General features: G+C 43.7%; 5 protein-coding genes and 1 long non-coding RNA gene across 6 annotated transcripts; 2 read left to right on the top strand and 4 right to left on the bottom strand.

Moving 5' to 3' along the window:
* Positions 1–951: 951 nt before the first annotated feature.
* Positions 952–2,175, bottom strand: LOC113027501 (uncharacterized). The gene is made up of 2 exons (XR_003273066.1): positions 1,786–2,175; positions 952–1,564 (listed from the first exon to the last, which is right to left on the bottom strand). It is a non-coding gene; the product is annotated as an uncharacterized LOC113027501 (long non-coding RNA).
* A 1,254-nt stretch (positions 2,176–3,429) lies between these two features.
* On the bottom strand, positions 3,430–4,537 carry steep1 (STING1 ER exit protein 1). The gene has a single exon (XM_026177120.1). It carries the CDS (start codon positions 4,259–4,261, stop codon positions 3,584–3,586), a length of 678 nt encoding a protein of 225 aa, XP_026032905.1. The 5' UTR covers positions 4,262–4,537; the 3' UTR covers positions 3,430–3,583.
* Positions 4,538–5,225: 688 nt separating this feature from the next.
* mt2 (metallothionein 2) lies at positions 5,226–5,980 on the bottom strand. The gene is made up of 3 exons (XM_026177121.1): positions 5,859–5,980; positions 5,699–5,764; positions 5,226–5,459 (listed from the first exon to the last, which is right to left on the bottom strand). The coding sequence occupies exons 1-3, from the start codon at positions 5,881–5,883 to the stop codon at positions 5,368–5,370; spliced, it is 183 nt and encodes a 60-aa protein (XP_026032906.1). The 5' UTR covers positions 5,884–5,980; the 3' UTR covers positions 5,226–5,367.
* Positions 5,981–10,189: 4,209 nt separating this feature from the next.
* On the top strand, positions 10,190–16,377 carry LOC113027168 (lathosterol oxidase-like). The gene is made up of 6 exons (XM_026176757.1): positions 10,190–10,563; positions 11,248–11,463; positions 11,554–11,686; positions 14,553–14,653; positions 15,009–15,137; positions 15,591–16,377. Exons 2-6 carry the CDS (start codon positions 11,254–11,256, stop codon positions 15,858–15,860), a joined length of 843 nt encoding a protein of 280 aa, XP_026032542.1. The 5' UTR covers positions 10,190–10,563; positions 11,248–11,253; the 3' UTR covers positions 15,861–16,377.
* Positions 16,378–16,381: 4 nt separating this feature from the next.
* On the bottom strand, positions 16,382–17,865 carry anapc13 (anaphase promoting complex subunit 13). Its single transcript, XM_026176759.1, has 2 exons — positions 17,616–17,865; positions 16,382–16,704 (listed from the first exon to the last, which is right to left on the bottom strand). Exons 1-2 carry the CDS (start codon positions 17,712–17,714, stop codon positions 16,579–16,581), a joined length of 225 nt encoding a protein of 74 aa, XP_026032544.1. The 5' UTR covers positions 17,715–17,865; the 3' UTR covers positions 16,382–16,578.
* A 1,141-nt stretch (positions 17,866–19,006) lies between these two features.
* On the top strand, positions 19,007–20,082 carry pierce1 (piercer of microtubule wall 1). The gene is made up of 2 exons (XM_026176758.1): positions 19,007–19,151; positions 19,658–20,082. The coding sequence occupies exon 2, from the start codon at positions 19,668–19,670 to the stop codon at positions 19,992–19,994; it is 327 nt and encodes a 108-aa protein (XP_026032543.1). The 5' UTR covers positions 19,007–19,151; positions 19,658–19,667; the 3' UTR covers positions 19,995–20,082.
* The last annotated feature ends 16 nt before the right edge of the window (positions 20,083–20,098 follow it).

The raw sequence follows: 20,098 nt of genomic DNA on the forward strand, positions 1-20,098 counted from the left end.
CATAATTTATTATCATCATCATCATTATTATTATTATTATTGTTATTATACATACAACATCTCCCACCCCATGCAGCAGACTGTGACAGCACTGAGCAGCTCCTTCAGTGGGAGACTGCGGCACCCACGGTGTGGGACGGAGAGATTTCGCAGGTCTTTCCTCCCCACTGCTGTCAGACTCCATAATAAAGACTTTAACTGATCAAGCACACACATCCATACATATGCAATAATACTAAGTGCAATAATCCTTTCTGTCATCGTTGTATTTTTACTCAGTTGTATATAGTATTTGTATTTGTATTCTATTTTTATCTTATTGTATATTTATTTTATTGTATTCTACTGTATATAGTATTTTATTCTATTCTGTACAGTTGTGTACTGTATTTATTCTTATTGTATTCTAATTTTTGCCTCATAACTTTTGCACTGTCCACTTCCTGCTGTGACAAAACAAATTTCCCACGTGTGGGACTAATAAAGGTTATCTTATCTTATCTTAACACTAAGTAGTAGGATAACTCTTCTAAATATAGGCAGAAACGTGTACAGTATGAAAAGCTGTTCTCGCTTTTAGAAGTATTCTTTGTCAAAAGTTTCAGTATTAAAATGCTTGTTTTGTTACTGTAATGCTTACTTGGGGTGGCTGTGGCTCAGGAGGTAGAGCAGGTCACCTACTAATTTGGAAGGTTGCTTTAGCCTGTGTGAAAAATATCCTTGGGCAAGATACTAACCCCAAGCTGCTTGCATGAATGTGATAGAATTTGTGTAGGAGAAGCATAGAAAGAGAGTACATGAACAGTGTATGAATGGGTGAATGAGGCAATATGTGTAAAGTGCTATGAGTACTCAGTTAGAAAGGTGCTATATAAGAACCAGTCTATTCATATGGAGTTGAACTACCTCTATGTGGGCATAGAGGCAGGTAGACTTTTGCTCATAGAGTCATGTTGACAAGTTTCAGTCATTTGCTGCAGCAGCAGTCCTTTATCAAATAAAAAATAACAAGACACGCAGTTGAAACCTCAGTTAAGATATCTCATGAATTCGATGTGCAGTTAAACGTTTGTACAGTGACAGAAAGCAAAGTGTCACTGGTCCAGCTCACTTAAAGGCTACATGTGACCCATTGTGTAAAATTAAATTGTTATCCCTGTCTTACATAGTCTCAAGATTCAGCTGTTGTCTGTGGGGAACAGGCATACATTTAAACTCTATTGACATCATTTGATTTTTATTTATCTCAATTTTGCTGCTGCCTTGGGACAAAACCACAGGCTTCAGGTTAAATCACAAAGATCAGATGGGTGATCCACACCTGCTTCCAAGCTGCAGTCTGTGGCTTCATCAGGAGAAATCTGGTCATGTGGCGCACAGTCGCCTTGAGCTACTTTGTTATATAATACAATATGTATGATCCTATTATACAACAAAAAGCAGACACAGAAAGTGAGGCACAGGGATTGCATTACTCTTGAATACAAAAGTACAGAAATCTGGAAGCTATGCCGAGTCTTCCGCTGGTCCCAGGGATCATCAGTTAACCTCGTGACTGGAAAAACTCACATGTGAGAGAGAAAAACAACCAGTGAGGACAAATGAAAAAAAGACCCAGTTCACATTGATCAGTGACAAAGATCACAGTAAGCATAAAAATGATAAGCATACTGTGTTGGATCTCAGTAACAACAGTTTGTACCACAGAAGAAAAGTGCAAATGTAGCCAAGTTATTGGTTTTAGTTGTGTCTCCAATTTATTTTGAAGCTGTTTGTTTTCATTACCATCAGCATCCAAAGCCACAAATACTTTGGCTCTTCTGTCAGTGACGTTGAGATCCAGTCCAGGCGACTCATTGTTCTCCTAATTTGTCTTGTATTTTGTGGCCTACATTGAGTCTGGTGTGCTGGTCGGACACTGCCCCAGTTATTCTATCTTCTCATTAATCACAGGATCTTTTTTTAGCATTTGGGCTCCTCAACAGTTCAAGGCCTCGTTTGTTGTCAGTTTACCACCTGAATCGTGGAGCCATGGTGTATTAACAAGCTGCTTCATAAGACACGAACCATCATTGGTCAGAATCTGGAGGCGTGTCAGTCAGTAAGAGACAGAAGTCACCAAACTTTACACCAGGGGTAGGCAACCCCAGGCCTCGAGTGCCGGTGTCCTGGAGGTTTTAGATGTGTCCATGATTCATCACAGCTGATTTAAAGGGCTAAATGACTCCTCAGCATTTCTTGAAGTTCTCCAGAGGCCTGGTAATGAACTAATCATTTGATTCAGGTGTGTTGACCCAGGGTGCGATCTAAAACCTGCAGGACACCGGCACTGGAGGCCTGGAGTTCCCCACCCCTGCTTTACACGCTCCACACCACACAGACAGCAGAGCCTTTCTGTGACAGGTCCACAGACCTGCTCCATATTTATATTTCTGTATTTTTGAATGCAGTCTGCACGTCTTTATTGCCCAGTGTCAGTCTTACTTTTCTTTATCTTAACCTTGTATTTATTTTCTTTTTATCCTGTTTTATAAATAAAGATCTGACAGCTTATGGCCTTCCCCATGTGCCTGTGGAACTTTAATTTAACTCTGTTATTTATTTTTTTATCCTACTGCTGCAACACAATCATTTCCTCTGTGGGATCAGATATTTAAGGAACTCTCCTGAAGAGTTTGGAAGAATGCTCTAATCCAGGGGTGGGGAACTCCAGGCCTCGAGGGCCGGTGTCCTGCAGGTTTTAGATCTCACCCTGGGTCAACACACCCGAATCACATGATTAGTTCATTACCAGCCTCTGGAGAACTTCAAGACATGCTGAGGAGGCCATTTAACCATTTGAATCAGCTGTGTTGGATCAAGGACACATATGAAAGCTGCTGGACACCGGCCCTCGAGGCCTGGAGTTGGACACTCCCACAGCTTTACAGATGCTTTCTTTTGAACTATGCACTGATAACAAGTTGGATAATCATCATATTTGACCTAGACTGACTACAAAGATTTTCCCAGATTCTTGGCAATGTTGTTCCTAAATGTTTCACCCATTCTGAACACACAAGTCTGAGAGTAGTGAACCCTCTTCTCTATCTTCAGTCTCTCTGGAATGACCTCTTTTTGTGCCTAATCATGTTACTAACCTGCTGCCAGGTCCAACCTGAAAAGTTTCACTGGCTCAAATAAAAATGAGCGAAAGAAAATAATACAATAAAAAAACTAACGATGTTTTTTAATTAAATATTTGGTTTGAATTATACACAACTCAAAAATGATGGTGACAACTTTACCTACAGGCTTCCGTTCATTGAGCTGTTGCTAATAAAGTTTTCCCCCTCGTGTGGGCTGACTCTTTCAAACAGCCGAAGCCTTCTGTGAGGTTTAAAGCACTCTGCTGGTGATAACGACAACAACAAAACACTTTTTAAAAAATACCAACAACAAAAAATGTTTATTTTGTCTTTTCCTGTATGTACAAAACATTATGACAAACTAATTTAAAGGCCAGATCACATTCTTATGATACGACCGCTACACTCATCAGTCCTGTACACCGAGTCCCAGGCAGAGTCTCCTCAGACTCCAACTATTTGAACTGATTATCAATGAGAGTGCCCTTCATCTTGGCCTTCTTGGCCTCCAGCTCAGCCAGCTCCTGCAGCCTCCTCTTGCTCATGCCCTTCCTCTCCAGCTGCTTCTCGATCACTTTGGCATTCTGGGCATAGGAGTCCGCCACCTCCCTGGCCTCGATCTCCTCCTCCTCCTCGTCGATGGTGGAGACGGTGACGGAGCTGAACTTGCCCATGTCTTTGGTCCGCTTGGTCATCATCACTCGGACTTTCTTGGGAGCCTCGGGCTGCTTCTGGCTGTAGACGCTGGTGTTGCCGAAGCCCTGCCCGAACTTGACCACGGCCCCGTCCACGATGAAGGTGGCCGGGTTGTTCTTCTCCTGGTGCTGGTAGAAGAGCAGCAGGCCGCATTTGCCGCACTTCTTGCGGTACTGCCTCTCGATACCCTCGGCTCTCTTGATGTACGTGTTTTCGTCCTCCTCCACGTTGCAGAACTTGTGAGCGTGTTTGGCGGCGTCGATCACCCGGGCTTTGTCCCGGGGTCTCATGGGCAGCTTCTCCAGCTGGCAGTCCAGGACCAGAACCATCTGGCCGCACAGGCAGTAGTAGACGTGGAGGGGCTTCTCTCCGTCGTCGTACTCCTCCCGGTCTCTGGTGTCCGAGCACACGACGCTCCTGGAAACCACCTTCGGCATGTTCACACGCGTGGGTGTATTTTACTACCAGGACGGGATCAGAAACACCGCTACAGCCAAACTTGCCCAGAAAATAGAAACAACGCAATAGTTCCTGTGTGCACCGACGATATTGTTCCCGCGAGAAACCCAAGTGCCGAATATTTGTTCCGCCTTCACAGATCGTTCCGCGAAACTCAAAATAAATAGATTTTATTACAACCCCAAACCAAGAAATACAACTTTATTACAGATTAAACGTATGTATGTAACACTACCTCACAACAATAGTGCTCTTTGCAAGCACCTCCAGGGCAGGTGTCCTGCAGGTTTCAGATCTCACCCTGGGTCAACACACCTGAATCAAATGTTCAGTTCATTACCAGGCCTCACGTTGAGGGGGTCATTTAAGTCAGCTGTGTTGGATCAAGGACATCTAAAACCTGCAGGACACCGGTCCACCCTTGGGCTACAGTAACAGAGCAGAGGAGGATCCTCTTTGAGCCAGCACGTAACAGGCCATGATTGGAGGTGAGGGGAAAGACAAAGGATCAAGAGCCTGCAAAAAGGATATTACGTATTTGCCCCCACCCCATTCAACTAGGCAAACGGGCTAATAAGTTTAAATTCCATTTCTGGTTAAACGGGGCAGACATTTTCAGTCTGCTGGCTCACAGCCACGTGTAACAGTTCTGGACTAATTTTATAGCAGCTTTTGTTCAGTTCAAGTTACAACTTCAGTTTTCCAAATGCTAATACGCCAGCTAATGCATTTGGACTTCCAACTTTAGATTTGAGAACAGTTTCTTTGCATCCCTGCAAGAGCCTTTTAAGTGGGCCACACAGTTTAGTAGCAATCATGAGTCAATTTAACTTTAGTCCTTATTCCAAGATGAAGATTCCAGCATTACACAAAGTACCACAGAGCGTGACCAGAGTGAAATGATGCACTGACATCAGCTGAATTAATACACCAGACAGGTCATAGCGTCAATAAACATGTTTATTTCAGACACCCAAAGACAAGTACAAAATCATCCGTCACCATTTCGTGGACGTGTAAATTTATGATTAGTGGCAAATAAATGACTCCATAATTTCAGCAGAGAGCTGATGCTGCAGACTCCTCACTGGCAGCAGCTGGTGTCGCACGTCTTCCCTTTGCACACGCAGCCAGAGGCGCATTTGCTGCAGCCGGATGGGCAGCAGTCGCAGCAGCCTGCAGTGACAGACATCATTACTGACAGAACACAAAGAAAACTACAGATCTCACTAAAGCAATTCGAGCCGCTGCGCATTTTGGTTTTTTTAAATGGCATCAAATGCGGAATTTTGAAGAAATGGCGCATGACTATAAGACACAATCTTCACACTATGCATGTTGGGAAGATAAACAGGAGCGTAACATTAACAGGTCGACAGATTACTGTTTGCTGTGCTGTAAGGTGTTAGACTTACTCTTCTTACAGCTCTTGCATGAGCACTTTGTGCACGTGCAGGATCCTCCGCAGTTGCAGGTTCCAGCTGCACATAAAAAAAGTCAGTTGAGTTTCATGTGGTCCGCTGGTAACAAGCAGCGCATTAAATAGCCTTGTTAAACAGCGGCAGGAATACTCACTCTTGGCGCACTCGCAGGGGTCCATTTCTCAGTTGATGGCTCGTTCAGAGTGATGCTGGCGTTGCTCTCGTGTCTTCGGGACTTGAGTGAATGTTGTGAATGACGGTGTAGGAGTGGCTGTTTTATAGCGTCCTGGGAACAACAGAGCCGAGTGCAAAACACGCCTGTCAAGCTACACGCAATCACGTGGTTAATGATTACAAAGAGGTTTGTGCACACGGCATGGTCCAACCTTTCAGCAGCGGGAACAGAGAGATCCTCATAGCCAGATCTATGGCCTGCTGCCTGAACATTATATAAGAATGTCAACTCCTGGAGAAATTCAAGCATGCAATTAATTCATGTATTTAAACAGAGGAGAACATCTTCAGGCTACACGGAGATGTGAACACACGGTCACAAACGCTCACCAACACTGATTCATGTAGAATGGGCTACATGAAGTGCGGGTCTCCAATCAGAACGTCTTAGTTTTATATGGATGGAAGTGACTCTCATATTAACCATTTGGAGCTAATATGAGAGGATGTTGGGTGGATGGGCGCACGAATGATCACCAACACTATTATTTTAAAAATTACAAAAAAACTTTTCAGCATCTGCGAAGATTCTTCACAGAAAACATTTCCGTTCAGTATTTTCATAACAAACTTAACCTCATACTTGATTAATTGAAACTAATACACTCTATGCCGGTATTATTTTGACAGTGCGATCATTTCATGGGAGTAAACATCCACATTAAATATCCTAAATCCAAATCTAACCGCTCATTAAAAAAAATAATAACACATGTAATATATCGTGTGACTCCTCAGTTTTGCTCATTTTTTTTATAATAAAAATAATATAGTCATCATGTTGTTGAACAACTGCAGCGGAGAACACGGGGTGTTTCTGGCGCTGTGCACACGGTGCAAACCAGCTGGCGTCTGTCTGCCGTCGGTGTCGAGCTGCACCCGGCCGCTCGTGAGCAAACCGAAGCAAACAGGCTATTGTAATATGCTGCGTTCACGTACCGTGTGCTATCGGAAATACCGGATTCAGCAGCGAGCCGTGTGCATATGGCACGTGAGACGTCGCGTCTCCCCACAGAGGACAGAGAAAATTGTTGTGCATTGTTGTTACACAATATATATTTTTTTAATAATAGCAGTCTTACAAGAAATTAAACACCAAAATCGCAAAACGCATAAAATATCCGTGGGGAAACATCGGTGCGCAACAATAAAGAATCAAACAGAATAGGCGAGCTTTAAAAGAAGTGCTTTGTCGGTATGTGTGAGTACAATAGAACAGAACAAAATTAATCTCGGCTTCCGTAATCCTGGATGCTTCGCACTTGGTTGCTTAGTTTTTTATGTCTATTTGTCTATAAAGACGATCTGTATTTACAATTCTTAGGTTTTCCATGACGGGAGCGTGAAGGCAGCATCATTCACTGCACTCGACACAGTCACTGGAGTGTTTGTCCATTAACATGTAGTTTCTAGAAAGAGTGTGTCAGCCGATGTAAACCGCAGGGAGCGACGAGCGAAACGAGCTTTAGAGATGAGTGCTACTCTTCTTAGCGAAGCAGCTGAAAATGGCAATTATGAGGGGAAAAATCGGTCATAATATAATAATACTGCAATTAGATTCAGTCCATCCATTTCCTATCGTTCATCCAGGGTTGGGGAGGGGGCAGAGTACTCCGGTCTGCTAACACAGACCTACAAATCAAGAAGAAGAAGACACTTTAAATAACTCAATTACCTGAGCTGACTGTCCAAAAACATTGGTGAAAACAGAGAGGGGAACTACTGTGCTTTCCCCCGTTTCTTTTTGTTTTCTTGGACTCTAGTGGAGTCCCAGCTATGTTCACACAACCTTCTGTGCCTGCACAACTTTTCATTTAGAGTCATCAGACCAAAATGTCTCTGGGGACAGAGGACACTTTATAGGACTTGGAACAAATTGAATGCTTCTGTCTGGGATGCAGTGTTACATGTTGGTGCAGTGATTAGCAGCAAAGTCCAAACACAGGTTTGTTGGTTTAACTGGTGATTCTAAACTGGTCACTGTGTGATTGTGAGGATGAATGACGTTGTTGGGTCTGTGTTTCCACAAGCCCGGCTAGTTTAGAGACTTATTTATCATGAAGAAAACAAGACATAACAGAACATCTTCAAGCGGTTTTTCACTCGCTAACGAGGGACGCTTTGGTCAAGAACCAGCTCTTGGAGCCCACGCTCCTGTCTCCAGCCCAAAATCCTTCCAAGAGCAGCTTCCCTCACAGCTATTTATTGACAAACTGTTACAATACACATCACAGCACAAGCACCTCCCTCTGTAAAACCCCCTTCTAAGACAAGGCACTATATGTGTGTATGTGTAAGCACGTATATGCATGTGCAAGAATGTGTGTGTGTGTGTGTGTGTGTGTGTGTGTGTGTGTGTGTGTGTGTGTGTGTGTGTGTGTGTGTGTGTGTGTGTGTGTGTGTGTGTGTGTGACCTCCTGCTGACCAAAAGGGTCATAAAAGCAGGAAGCTTACAACAGAAGCTTCTTCTACAATAAAACCTCCCCCAGCACAGAGTGGCTGGAGAGGTGGTCAGGATCAAAGGAATGTCTTGAACTCAGACTTACAAATTTAAGAAGCCCAATGACAACATTCAACAATTAGACTTAACAGACGTCCTTCTCTCTCCCAGGACCCCAAGACTACGCCATGCTGGGTCATACATGTTTTGTTAACCCTTAAATGAAACACTGCCACTGAAAAACACGTTTGCATTATTTACGGTTTAAAAATGTCAGTGCAGCAGTGCAGTGTTTCAGCCACTGTCTGAAACAAGCTGTTATAACTCCGCCTCTGTTTGGTCTACGTCCTTTTGATTGGCTGCTTCTTACAAGCAGAAGTTTTGAACAGCTGCTTTTAGGGATTTTTGTTCTCCTAGCCACAGCTGTGTGACTGAGCAGCACCCTGTGTGGTGCTGAATATATTGACACCATCAATATAGTCATGTCATCAAAATAAGGCCATCCCCTCACTGAAACATGATGTGGTAAATGGCCTGCATTTGTATAGCGCTTTTCTAGTCCTTAAGGACCCCAAAGCACTTCACACTACATCCAGTCATCCACCCATTCACACACTGGTGATGGCAGCTACATTATAGCCACAGCCACCCTGGGGCGCACTGACAGAGGCGAGGCTGCCGGACACTGGCGCCACCGGGCCCTCTGACCACCACCAGTAGACAAACATGGGGTTAGTATCTTGCCCAAGGATATTTGGCATGTAGTCAGGAGGCAGCCTGGGATCCACTGACCTTCTGATTAGTGGCTGACCTGCTCTGCCACCCCCGCCACATGATATAGAGCCAGGAGCAGAACATTTTCATTATTTGAAATTTTAGCCATGTTTTATGAAAAGCCAGCATTTTAACAGCAAACGTGACACAAAGTAAAACAAGAGAGAAGAAAAAAGCTCCACCTTACATGTAAATAACCTGTCATACATCCTTTATGAATACACTGCTTGGATAAATATGCAGTAGTTCCTGTTTTTGTACATGATTCATTTTAGACCCTGGATGTGAGAACTCTCCATTACTCCCTGAAGGTGCTGTTTCAGTCCGGGAGCGCTAGAGGGAGACAGTTACACGTGTATCTACTGGTGGACAAGAATGCATAATATGAAACAACTCAGCTGCAAGTGCAAGTAACTGGTGTTAAAATATTTAAAGGCAGATACCAACAACCCAAATTCAAATGGCACAGGTGGCCTTACGTGCTCTATTTGAACTAGAATGCCTGACTTAATGTGATGGACACACGTTAACGAGCAGTTATAGGAGAGGAAAGTGTGGAAGTGGCATAACAACATCCCCTGTCCTGGTCAGAGCCTCTTTGCAAGTGTTGCTCTGCTCATTCTGAGAAGTGATTACGCTGTCTTAAATTTCATACTCAGTGACTGTCTGCATGTTCTGTCCACCAAGATGTGTGTTTATGTCAAAGGTCAGTAATGCCGACAGACAGACTATACTTTACACTGATGGGATATTCTAACAAAGTGTTAGGCATGCTCCCAGCAAGACTCGCTTCTCTTAACTCTGTGTGTGTGTGTGTGTGTGTGTGTACAGGGCAGACAGCTGAGCTGCTATATTTGATCCTTCCAAGCCCAGCATGGGACAGGGTACATCCACTACACACACGCAAAAATGACATGCTGACCATTGCAAGGGATTTTATTTTGCATTAAAACTGAGATAATACAGCTGAGTTGCTACAATGCACTTTTCACAACTGTGTAGAATATATATATAATATTTAATTCAATGAGCACAGATATTGTGAGAAAATGGTGTCAGCTGAGGAGCGCTCCTGCCGCTGAGCTCTGAGTTATTTGCTGAGCATGCTGGGATCTTGTTCCACCTGGACAGGCATGTCTGTGTCTTCTTGGATCCACTGAGCACACGGTGTCAACTACCTCGCAAAAAAAAGAAAAAAGAAAGAAAACCGGAGCTTCTCTTGCAGTTTGTGGAGACGGCGGCCTATTGCACGGTAAACCCATGTTAGCAGCGGAGCAGTTTTCCGTATGGGCCACGTGTTCTCTGTTCCAGATGATCTGCTGTTGGACAGACTGTGAGAGGAGGAGTGAGCACTCATCAACTTTCTAGGAAGGTTCTTTCTAATCTGGTGACAGAGCCCATCCTCAAGCAGGTCAGTGCAGCACAAATGATGAATTCAGCAATAAACGCTTCACTAATAATAATTTTTAAATAGTAATGAGATAAAACCTGGAAAGTTGAGGTGGATTTTCTTAAACTGACCGCTGAGATGAAGCTGCAGTAGGTGCACTAAACAACGGTTTGTTTTCAGTCACTGAGTGAAGAGGGTGAGTAGGTGTGAGAAATGCTCATGATTCATGTTGAACCAAACAGATCCAGAACAGCTTTTCGATTACTATAGAAACAAGCTTGAGAGCACTTCTGTAGTCATGCAGGGACGCGGGGAGCAGGTACGTAACGAAAAAGTTCAAATAAAAGATTTAAAAGTGAACAGCTGAGTGTTTTATGCATCGGCCTCGCAGGGGCAGTGTTGGATTTTGTACCAGCACAAACTTATATTTCACTGTCTTATTATTGTTGCTCCTTTTGCAGTATTTCATGCACTTAAATGTGAAATGTGTACATGTGCTCTCTGACAGATTATCCAGTTTCAAAGCTCTGGCTGAAGCAGCCCTGAGTGTGTGCCGTGCACACCACAGAGCTTAGGCTATTCAATTCTCGCTAAAACATAATAACGTTTCCACTCCACCTAATTTTAGCAAAGCGGGCTGTGATTGGTTTGCTTTCTCTCATGTATGCTAAGAGCACTACGGGACATCATTTACTGTCTTCACAGGCTGCCATGGATCATGTGCTGGACATAGCTGACTGTTACTTCTTCACTCCTTACATTTACCCGGTCTCATGGCCTGAGAGCTGGGCTGTGCGCCAGATTATCAGCCTGTGGGTGGTAACCAACGTGGGAGCTCTGCTGGTTTACCTGGTTTTTGGTGCTCTTAATTTCTACTATGTGTTTGACCATGTGCTCATGAAGCATCCGCAGTTTATTGAGGTAGGCCAGTGGATGGATAGCCAGCTTTGGTACCATTTCCAAACCAAGGTTGTCCTAAACCCCAACTTTGTGCATTTGCTTCACTAACAGCATCAAGTAAGAAAGGAGATCCAGCTGGGAACAGTCTCCATCTTCTGGATGAGTTTTCCCACCGTGGTGCTTTTCTTCTGGGAAGTCAGAGGACACAGCAAACTTCATGACAGCGTCAGTGAAAACTCCCTGGGTGAGAAAACAGTTATTTACATATTATAGCACACGATTCATGTTCGCTCCAGTTAATGTAAAACTAAAAATGAGATTCTCCAAGTGAGCCTACTGTATTTAATGAATGTACTGTTAAAATACTTATATATGGCTAAAGGCTCAAATCAGAATACTTTATTGATCCCTGGGGGAAATTATTTTTCATTACAGTGCTCCATTATAAACAAACAGTAAAAAAGACAGACAATACACAAGAATAGCACAATATATGCAGGCATATATATCAGGGCTCTAGACTAACCTCTTGCCATGGGCGCACCGGTACGCCTAACTTTAAAAATTTAGGCGCATCGGCACAAAAGTTAGGCGCACTCAAATTTTTCAACCGCATCGCTTAACACCGCAGTTTTACATGTGCACTTTCTTTGGGGGGGGAGTCCATACAGACAATATTCATTTCTAAATGATTAACTAACAAACTTGTGCTTAAAGTGCTTTGTCAATATTGTAGAAAATGTTAAACTTAATCATCATCTCGGCTCCTCTGACGACCTGTTTGCTGCTGTCTGGTGCTGACAGGCAGTGTTAGAGGGGACACTCGGGCATTTATTGCAGCATATAATGTGTTTTCTGGACACACTGCTGCTTTTTCAGCATTCAAAGATTGATGACACCGTGTCAGAGCTGGCTATGAATTTCAGACGGATCAGGCCTTAACTTAACAAAAAAGTTATCAATAGTTCTTTTCATCTTTTCTTATTACAGCTACATCCACTCTGTCGGGCCCAGGCTGCTCACTAGGGCTGGGTATCATCACTGATTTCTATAATCCATTCGATTCTGGTTCTCAAAGTCCTGATTCGATTCAACTTAGCCTCAGACAGTCAGAAATATTATAATTCTGATCATTTATCAGCACTGATACACATGAGACCATTAACACCATAATTCCCTCCACACTCACCACCAAGCTGGAGCATCTGGGACTCAGCTCATCTATGTGTCAGTGGATCTCCAACTTCCTAACTGGCAGACCACAGGCAGTAAGGATGGGCGGACATGTCTCAGCCTCCACCACTCTCAGCACTGGAGCCCCCCAGGGGTGTGTTCTGAGCCCCCTGCTGTACTCTTTGTACACATATGACTGTGTGGCCACTACCAGCTCCACCACCATCATCAAGTTTGCTGACGACACCGTCGTGGTGGGCCTGATCTCTGATAACAACGAGACGGCCTACCTGAAGGAGATTAGGAATCTGGAGAACTGGTGCCAGAGGAACAACCTCCTTCTAAACGTCAGTAAGACAAAGGAGCTGATAGTGGACTTCAGCACTAAGCAGGAGAGGAACTACCAGACCCCCGTCATCAACGAGTGCCCAGTGGAGAGAGTGGACAGCTTCAAATACCTCGGAGTTCACATCATGCAGGACCTGTCATGGTCCTGTCACATCAACACCGTGGTGAAAAAGGCCCGACAGCGTCTCTACCACCTCAGACGCTTGAGAGACTTCCAACTGCCCTCCAAGGTGCTCAGGAACTTTTACTCGTGCACCATAGAGAGCATCCTGGCGGGAAACATCTTAACCTGGTTCGGGAACAGCACCATGCAGGACAGACGAGCTCTACAGAGGGTTGTGCGGTCAGCTGAGCGCACCATCCGCTCCGAGCTCCCTGACCTGCACTCAATCTACAGCAGGCGGTGCTGGACCAAGGCCAGGAAGATGGTGAAGGACCTCAGCCATCCCAACAACAGACTGTTCTCTCTGCTGAGGTCAGGAAAGCGATTCCGCTCCCTGAAGACCAACACAGAGAGACTGAGGAGGAGCTTCTTCCCGCAGGCGATACGGTCTCTCAATCACACCACCACACAGTACTGACCCACACATATGGTTCTTACACACACACTGGACTTTCTGGACTTTGGTTTTGCACAACACTGGTCACTATATTCTTCATTTCCGGTTAATACTTGTACAGCTGCTGTTATTGTGTATATATTTATTTATATTTCTTCATACATTCTTATATAGTTCTATACTGTGTATTTTGTATTTTGTTGTACAGTTATTTTATTTTCAACTTTAATTTATATATTTTATCTTATTCTTTCCCAGTTAAATTTACCCTTCATTCTAATTTGTGTTGTACAGTTATTTCATTTTTAACCTTAATTTATATTTTATTCCTTCCTAGTTAAATTGACCCTTTTTAATTTTTCATATTTATTTCCTATCTTATTCATAGCCTTTTCCTTTTTTGTTCTCTTTAGGTCACGAGCAGTTGTCCAAGCATTTCACTACATATCGTACTGTGTATGACTGTGTACGTGACAAATAAAATTTGAATTTGAATTTGAGACTTCATCAGAATTGTGAACATCACAGCAGACGCCTTTGGGTGAAAGTAACTGAGAATAAAAACACAGAAAAACATGAGGGAGATTTTCCTGGTCTGGCTTTTTATAGCAGATAACCTGAAAAATATTCTGCAATTTTGCATAATTTTAAGAAGTTTAAATTTCTTCAGTATTGAACAGCAGAAATTAGGCTTTCTTGTCCGAGGTCATTTAAGTGAAAAAAGAAGAAGACAGCGCTGTAAACAACGGTATAGTGAGTAGATATCCCTCATATGGTCATCTCAGCTGCACAGCTGTGTTTAGCACAATCGGGTGCTTCTGTGAGGCAGCCAATCAAAAGACAGCTGCCTTAAAGTGAAGGGATGAGATTTAAAGTGCTTTTTTCAGGGAGAGGCGAGTGGCTGCACTAAGGACAAGTATGAAGTGAATGAGCGTGTCCACTTTAAGGCTGCGTGCGATTAACTCACTGAAACTAACCAACCCACAAAGAGTCTGCAAAAATGAAAACTCATGTATGTCTCTGCTCCAGGCTGGTCACGACTGTTCGTAAGCATCACTGGTTTCTTGTTCTTTACTGACATGTGTATATACTGGATTCACCGCGCCATGCACCATCAGAACATTTACAAGGTGAGCTTCAGCATCTGTACTGCCAACCTACACTTGCCCCAGGCAGTCAGTTACCTTTGTCAGTGGGTGGCTTCCTATAATAAAAGGGTCCACCTGTACCAATGAACCCATGAAACAATGATTTCATGACCTTTTGGGCTTCTCAGCACTTTTATGCTCACAGTTGTTTTTACCAAACAGGTTACAGGCTCGGTTTAGCACACAGTAAAACACCGAGCAGCCGAAGGAAACATGTAGAATATTCTTTTACTCTTATAGTTATTTTAACTCCACAGCTTTGACTTCGTTTGTCTTGTGTATCTTCTCATTAAAAGAAAATCTCAGACTTGACACCATTTGTGTTTCTCCCCCTCAGCACTTACATAAGCAGCACCATACCTTCAAGATACCAACACCGTTTGCCAGCCATGCCTTCCACCCACTCGATGGCTTCCTGCAGAGCTTACCGTACCACATCTACCCTTTCATCTTCCCTCTCCACAAGGTGCATATCATCTGCTGTTGCTAGGAAATACTGACATGCCCGATCTGAGGTCAAAGGAGGACCACGCTGTAAACCAGGGGTTGGCAACTCCAGGTCTCGAGGATCCTGCAGGTTTTAGACGTGTCCTTGATCCATAACAGCTGATTTAAATGGCTAAATGACCTCCTCAACATGTCTTGAAGTTCTCCAGAGGCCTGGTATTAAAACTAATCATGTGATTCGGGTGTGTTGACCCAGGGTGAGATCTACAACCTGCAGGACACCGGCCCCCGAGGCCTGGTGTTTGACAACCCTGCTGTAAATCAGGGCTGCATTAAGTTATTGCTATTAAACTGCAGTAAAACGTCTAAGTGACTGGACAAAGTGTATGTTGATACACTGAAACTGAGAAAGTGCACCGTTGTCTTCAAACTGTGAAATGCTTCAGCTGACATGAGTTATTTTAAACTGCAGGTGGTTTACCTCTCCCTCTTTGTCTTCGTCAACATCTGGACCATTTCCATCCACGATGGAGACTACCGCCTTCCAGGCCCGCTGATATTTCTGATTAACGGCGCTGCTCACCATGTTGATCATCACCTGTACTTCAACTACAATTACGGACAATACTTCACACTCTGGGATCGCCTGGGAGGCTCGTACCGACACCCATCGGCGCTGCTGGGGAAGGGACCCCGTGACCAGATTCGCAAGCTGACGACAGAAGCAGCACAGACACAGTGATGATGGACGCTCAGAGCAGAGAGCCATTTCTGGACATTAACAGGCTATTATGCTGCCAATGGTCTAAAGCAGAAGAAAGAGACAGCCGGTACGAAATATGCAGATGCCCTAGCTAGATACTACCCAGGCAGAAGATGAAAATGATAAAGCATAGCAAAATAACACACTGTATGTTAGCAACAGTGTCATAGGGTTAAGTAGTACTACTGGTGTGAATGTAACGAGCACAGATTTGGTGTTACACACAACTGTAGCAGAAAACTGAAAGTTGAATCGATGTGTTTTAAGCATGTTTAAGCATAAGAGCAAACCTTTTCCCCCAATAATTTGGCTGCTTTTATAGTACAGCGACATCCAGTGGCCAGACTACCTGCAAGATAACTCTGGTATTACTGCATGGGTAAAGGTGAGATGATTTTGTTACAAACTCAGGAGACTAGATCTGTTCAAAGCCAGGGCTCCTCGTTATAACGCTGCAGAAATAAGAGCCGTGGTTTAATAAATGCACACACAAACAGGAGGACTATGTGCTCACATTTATCACAGTTTCATAAAGTATAAACAATGTTTATGTTTTACAATAAGAGTGATGGATGGTTCACCACCAAGTAAAAGGCCAATGCACAGAGAAGATACGGCACATTTGTGTGTCAAAACCGACACAGCACGCACCACGTCTGTGCATTTTATTTGTACAGTTCGATTCTGTGTTAGTCTTTCAGCTTCCGGTGCTCGGTGTGTTCTCATGTAGGCTCTGCAGGGCGAGGTCTGTCCACTTCATCTCTTGCTCTTTCACAGACTCTGTCGATCCCCCGTTGTCCTGCTCAGCCTCAGGCAACTCACTCTGCAACAAACCAGCATCAGAAACTGGTGATCTGCTGGGATTTTCCCACAAAACCGTAACTTGTGTTTAAGGTAACATACAAATGGGTGAAAATGTGTTGTTGACGTTAGAGATCAGAGGAGAATGTGCAGACAGTTTCAAGCTGATAGGAAGGTGAAGGCAATCCAAGCACGCAGAGCTTTGAACGCACAACACACCATGAAGCAGATGGACTACGGCGGCAGAAGACCACACAGGGTGCTGCTCCGGTCAACTAAAGCCGCAATTCACACAGGCTCATGAAACTTTGAGAACAGAAGACTGGAAAAATGTTGTTGTTTCTTGTACACGATGTGTTCACGGCACATGTAGTGCAAGTAGGAGATCTGGATCGTGGACGGCCAAATCAACAGCAACTGCGTGATGCTATCATGTCAACATGGTTCAACATCTCAGAAATGTCTCCAGCATCTTGTTGAATCTTCGCTATGACAAATCAGAGAAGTTCTGAAGGCTTTAACCCTGGCAAGGTGTATCTAATGAGTGTATATAGTAGAAAGCAGGTAAGCATGCGCATGTCATCTTCTGTAAACCGAGAACAGGACAGAGAAGTATACCAAAGCAAAATCCCCCCCAAAACCACGTGTATATTTAAGCTTATGTTCATATCCTCTCATTCTTTTCTATTTTATACTCGAACTCTGTAATATGCAACTTCTGTCGGTGCTCTGCTACTGGAAACTGAACTTCCCGGAGGAACCCACCTGAGGGATTAATAAAGCGCTAATCTAAGTCACTGGCATTAAGTAAAAAGCTGGATATTATGGAGTGTCCTCTCATAAACTGCACTGCTCGGGAACATCCTGCAAAAACATTTCTGCTTCCTGTAATCGTTGGTCCTTGTTGACGTCAACCTTAGCATTAACATTTACCAAAGGAATGGTGACGTCTTCGTACGGCAGCCTGTCTTCCCTCCAGGCATCATCGGTGAGATCCAGGACTCTCCCATCCCGTTGGATTTCACTGTCCATCCTCCCGCCGAGACACAGCCGGCTGCCAACTAGCCTCAACAGCAGGGGAGCAACAGGACCCCAGATTTACGTCCGAGAACAACGCCGTTGCTGTTTGAGAAGAGCAGTCGCAGTAATTCTACGTACCCCGTTGTCACGTGCTGATGACGCAGTGAATGGCGCCTTTACGTGCAGTGGAAAAATACGAATCTGACGAGTTGTACTAGCAGGAGATCCAATACAATTTCTCGAAACCACAGATTGTATATATGCAGTACATTATATGCAGTATATATGTATGTTTATGTACAGCCATTGGTCCAAATATGTGAACTTACACAAGAGCAACATTTAGACTGCTACGTGGCATTTATGCTCCACAGTATACAGCCTTGTATGCCACCTGAAGGCAAGTTTAGCCCATCAGGAGTTATTTTAGAGTATTATCTAAATGACCTGATTCACTGATCATTGGGACCCAAAAACTGTATGCAGAAAATGGTCAGTCACCATTCAAGTCCTTGCTTTGTCACAGCCCTCCCACATATTTAAAGTGACGATTAGTTGAGTTTCATGTCTCTGTCTTCTACCACATGCATGCATGTGTGTCTATGGTTATTTAGTGCCCCATGGGTTGTGGTATGTTCTATATTTTGGTGAGCAACACATACCGTCACTCTTTCTCCAATGATCATTTTGCACTTAAGATCATGCAATATCAAACAGTGACCACACACTGTGGTTTCTTTTGGTTTCTTGTTATTGTTGTTTTTTATGTCTTCCTTTATTTGACCGCCAGACTGCCTGATTTTTATCTCTGACAGCAAAGCAAAAAAACCTGCTTTTCACATCTAATCTGTATTTTTCTTCTTCTCAGTCTTCTAATCAGGCCTCTTTATGTTGTGATATAACTTGGTTTACTCTGATTAGTGTTTGCTTGTGAGACTGTCCAGAGCATGTCTGAGAGGAGGCAGTTAGCAGCATTACATCTGACATATGAGACTCTTGTATGAGTTCAGGGAGATGTTTGAAGAGAGGAATAAGGTGGTGCTGTGTTTAAGGTACCTGATGGAAAATAGTGCTCATACTTGAATGTTAATTATTAGTATAGCGAGCTGGGGGATACTATTAAATATTTTAAGGTAGATTTGAACCAAAGTTCGGAAATATAGGCAAGTTATTACGTTTTTTGTTTGTTTTTTTTTTTTTTTTTGCCAGGGCCAATATCTGTCAGTAGCTGTAATTATTTCTTTAAACTATGTCCAGCTGCTGATGACAGAGAGTCTTTTTTTTTCCAGTACAAAAGAGTCGGAGCCCCATCCTCTCGCGCTTTCTTTGAAAGTCTCGTGAGATTATGTGAGGTCAAGCGCCTGGGTCGTCATTGCTATGGTAACCACATGTTTCTCTGTCTTCAACCCGTGACCAGTCGGTGTATTTTGTTGAGTTCACGAATCTAAGGTAATTATATGAATCACATCGTAGTTTGGAAACAAAAACGCTTCAGTCAAGCAATAAAAAACCCAGTGGCGCGAAATTTAGCGCTAGATAGTGAAGTTAAAAGAAATGAATAGACATGAATCACAAAGATCGCTGGACCGCTCTATGCTCGAAAATAATTTAACTGTAATCACTGAAATATATATATAATCTTAAATCCGTGTAAAACTAATACCCGCTATATGCAACTCTCCATTGACCATTAGTGAGTCCATATACACCTGGTCAGAGGGCCCGGTGGCGCCAGTGTCCGGCAGCCTCGCCTCTGTCAGTGCGCCCCAGGGTGGCTGTGGCTACAATGTAGCTGCCATCACCAGTGTGTGAATGTGTGTGTGAATGGGTGGATGACTGGATATGTAAAGCGCTTCGGGGTCCTCAGGGACTAGTAAAGCGCTATATAAATACAGGCCATTTAATGTAAATGTGTAAATAATCTCCTAAATCGTTTCCCCCTCCCTTTTTAATAGAAGATCAACAATGCCTGTTTCTCCAGAGCAGCAGGCAGAAGATGCCAAAACATCAACCAGTCCCGGAAACCCAGTTTTTACCTGCGTGATTACTCCACAAGCAAAAGATCTGATGTCTGCAGGGGGAACAAAGCTCGAAAGCATCATGTATAAGACCACATCCGCCGACTACGGTCGCCTCCCTCCAACCTTTGAAAGCTCTCCGTGCACTTTCCACCCCAAATCACAAAGGTTCACCGAAGTGCTGAGGAAGACCGGGATGTATCGGAACTACTCCTTTAATACATCCCTGGACCGCAGCAGGGTGTGTGACTGCTTTGCAGGACATGTCTTTTGAGAAAAAAAAAAAAAGCATAAATCTCAAATGTAACGACTGCAGTATTCAATATCTGCACATGTGTGAAATTAAATGACATTGTTTAGCATGTGTGTTGATGTTTT

Source organism: Astatotilapia calliptera, chromosome 7, assembly GCF_900246225.1.
Source record: "Astatotilapia calliptera chromosome 7, fAstCal1.2, whole genome shotgun sequence".
Classification (NCBI taxonomy): domain Eukaryota; kingdom Metazoa; phylum Chordata; class Actinopteri; order Cichliformes; family Cichlidae; genus Astatotilapia; species Astatotilapia calliptera.